General features: G+C 42.2%; 1 protein-coding gene across 1 annotated transcript; it reads right to left on the reverse strand.

Moving 5' to 3' along the window:
• Window positions 1–1,226: 1,226 nt before the first annotated feature.
• On the reverse strand, window positions 1,227–3,414 carry LOC121797306 (protein NRT1/ PTR FAMILY 5.6-like). The gene is made up of 3 exons (XM_042196058.1): window positions 3,232–3,414; window positions 2,780–2,997; window positions 1,227–2,701 (listed from the first exon to the last, which is right to left on the reverse strand). Exons 1-3 carry the CDS (start codon window positions 3,362–3,364, stop codon window positions 1,337–1,339), a joined length of 1,716 nt encoding a protein of 571 aa, XP_042051992.1. The 5' UTR covers window positions 3,365–3,414; the 3' UTR covers window positions 1,227–1,336.
• Window positions 3,415–3,627: the final 213 nt, after the last annotated feature.

The raw sequence follows: 3,627 nt of genomic DNA on the forward strand, positions 1-3,627 counted from the left end.
ATTTACTTATATAGTGTATAGTTTCGGATAATTATGATCTAGAAAGGGCAGTTGCAGTAAGTTGAGCAACAATAAACTCATTTTAACATTTCAGACACATACATTATCATATCAATATATATTCTTTTTTATATTATAATAAATCATACCAAAAGATTTAGAGAAAACCAAAAACAATAAATTTTTTTTACAGAGAATCAAAACTAAATTTATTGAAAACATTTAACAAATCCTTCGAAATTTTTACAAAATAAAAAAATATCAAAACCAGAATCTTTCTCGTCCCCGCTGCATTGATTGTGAATCATATCCAAAACATTAAAATCTCAACGACAACCAGCTTCTCATCCTCGTGCTCAACAACTTCTCCATCTTCGGCTTAACTCCAAAAATCAACACTTATTCTATAGGATGGTTCAATACTTCGTTAAGAGGGAGACAAATTAAACAAACTAGAAAAAGAAAAAGTTGAGAAGGGCAATAAATTAGAGAAACAAAACAATAAATACAAGAGTGAAAGAAAAAAATGAGAACGGCGATAAACTAGAGTAACAAAACAATAAACGCAAGAGAGGTTGAGAAATGATAATGCTTAGAATGAAAAAAGCGAAAATGAAGAAAAAAGTCTACAAGTGTAAAAATACTTTTAAGAGTAAAGCTCAAAACTGGTCCTGAACATATGCTCACTTCACGATTTTGGTCATATACTTTATCTTTTGAATTTTTGCATCCTGAATATTTCAACTCGAATCACAGTTGGTCCTACACTAACAATTCCGTCAATTTTTAAATGGTTTTAACCTGATTTTGACCGATTTTGATGGTTTTAACAGTCCCATTCGGGTTAAAACCGATAAAAAATCGGTCAAAATCAGGTTAAAACCTTTACAAATTGACGGAATTGTTAATGTAGGACCAATTGTGATCCGAGTTGAAATGTTCAGGATGCAAAAATTTAAAAGATAAAGTATAGTACCCAAATCATAAAATGGACATATGTTCAGGACTAGTTTTAGCCTTTACTCTACTTTTAAAAAGATTACGTTTTTCTCTAAAAATTTCTAGTGACTTCAATACAAGCCAATGCTATAGTTGAGACAGGATCACTTCACAAAGCCCTAAACTATTTAAACTGCAAAAATCAGTGATTTCTAAGTACTGAAACATGTTGTACTAGAAACATAGAACTGGAAAGGTTTGAAGATTGCAAATTAAGGCAAGCAAACTTCCCACAAAAAACGGATCATTAAAAACAAAACTTACATTCAGATGAGAAAATACAAAACGACGTATACTAGAATATCAGAGATACATTAATACATTACAATCCAATCAGCTAAGCCATATTCCTAGCGTCGGCGTCGTAGACAGCAACCGTGGTCTTCCTCACATTCTTGTAAGAATAGCGACTGACAACAAATGCATAGACGGCGAGGTTGGCCGTCGTAATCCCGGCCAGCAACAAGTAGAAGTAATCCAAACGGCTACTATTCAAATCCTTCCCAAACCAGCTCTTCCCGCTCTTCTCCGTCACATGATCAACCACAGTTATCAATAGGCTGCTCAAAAAATTGGCTGCCCCGATCACACTTAAATACAACGCAATCCCCAAACTCCTCATCGAATCCGGCACTTGATCGTAAAAATACTCCTGCAATCCCACCAGGGCAAATCCATCCCCAACTCCGATTATCAGAAATTGCGGCGCCAGCCAGAACACGCTCATCGAATTATAATCCGATTTGAGCCTCTTCCTCTCCACCACCGCCGCCACCACCATCGACAAGGCTGTGAAGCACATCCCGATCCCGATCCTCGGTAGAATGTTGATCCCCCTCTCGTTCCCTGTCACCCTCCGGAAAAACGGGACCAGGATTTTGTCGTATATGATCACAGCCGCGATCATCCCGATCGCGGCCAGCGCGTACGTGGACGCCGGCGGGATGGTGAATTTGCCGCCGGCGACGGCGCGATCCAGCGTGGTGCTCTGTTTAATGAAGAAGGTGGAGCTCTGCGCCACGCAGATTCCGAAGGGGAGAGTGGTGATCCAGATGGGGATCATGTTGATCATCAATTTCATCTCCTCCACCTCCGTCACCGTCGCTATCCGCCACGGGCTCTGTTTCTCTGCCTCCACGATGGCGGCCTTGTCGAGGAACTTGAGCTTATCTGTGTGGAACAGCAGCCGCCCCTTGTCCGATTTCGCGACCTCGTAGAGCTGGTCCGCCCGCGGCGGACCAGCCAGGCGGCGCTTCCTGAACGCCGCGACGGCCACGCGGCACAGCGGCGTCAGGGGGCTCCCGGCCGGCTCCCTGAACCGGTACAGGGGCCGTCCCAAGCAGAATATCAAAATAGACAAGGCCATGACGGCGGTGAGGATGAGGTCGGCCGCGGCCCAGCTAACGTGGTCCTGGACGTAGACCACGACGGTAACGCCGAGGAGAAGGCCGCAGCAGAGGCCGGAGTTCCACCAGTTGAAGAAGGACATCTTGTGGAGGCGCTCCACCGGGTGATCCTCGTCGAATTGGTCGGCCCCGAAGCTCTCGAGAGAGGGCTTGTGGCCGCCCGTGCCCACTGAGATGCAGTAGATCGCCAGGAAGAAGAACACCTCATGGATCCTCCTTGGCTCGCTGCACGGAGCTGAGGCCTGGCAGGGCCGCAACGCCGGGACCACTCGCGACATTGTTAAGACAATCAACCCCTATATATATATATATAGTTGGTTTAGAATTAGCATGACATTATTCATATATGATCTTAACTCAGTCTAATTAATTACCAGGAGATAGACGAGGGAGGAAAGTAGAACAGTGGAGAATCTGCCGAGGTAGGAATCGGCGAGAAAGCCACCAAAAAGGGGCATGAGCGTAGTGACGCCGGACCAATAGTTGACGCTTTTAGCAGCAGTTTTGATGTCGTAGTGGAGCACCTTTGTTAGATATATGATCAAGCTTGTTGCCAAACCGAAGTAGCTTAGCCTCTCACTGAACTCAATCACTGCCCATGCCATATATGCAAAACTCAATCTTTTTGCACAACACACAACTACACTACTACGAATGTTACTTTTAGACCATAAGAAAGGTCATTCTTAGTCCGTTTTTAGGTCATGACAATGTTCTAAAATGACCTAAAACAAACTAATAATGATGGGTTTGACAGTTCGGTACTAAAAATTAGTTCAACATCAAATTATACCAACATTTATCAAATTTACTAGTAATTGCTTACCTATAATGAAAACAGAAGCTTTCCATGCGCCGGTGGAAGCTCGGACAGGAATTCTTCCTTTATGATCAACACAAGAATCGTAAACCCATTTTTCTTGTGATGATTCTTCATTTTTACTTTGATCTATCTCCATTTTGTGCCCCAAAATAAGTGAGATTTGTGGTTTGGCGACTTCCCAACTTGGCTGCCTCTACTTATATAGCCAGGAATCGCTGAGTTTTTTTAAAAAGGAAAATAGATTAAAACTGTACAACTATAAAACATTCTTTATTAATGATTGTGACGGAAGAAAATAAAAGATTTGATTCGTCCCACTAATTGTTAATTTATTACTACTAGTCATTGTTTGGTGATAATAGGGGGAATACTATGCATTCCTTGATTTAAATCTATCTT

The sequence above is a fragment of the Salvia splendens genome, chromosome 3, assembly GCF_004379255.2.
Source record: "Salvia splendens isolate huo1 chromosome 3, SspV2, whole genome shotgun sequence".
In the NCBI taxonomy this organism is placed as follows: Eukaryota; Viridiplantae; Streptophyta; class Magnoliopsida; order Lamiales; family Lamiaceae; genus Salvia; species Salvia splendens.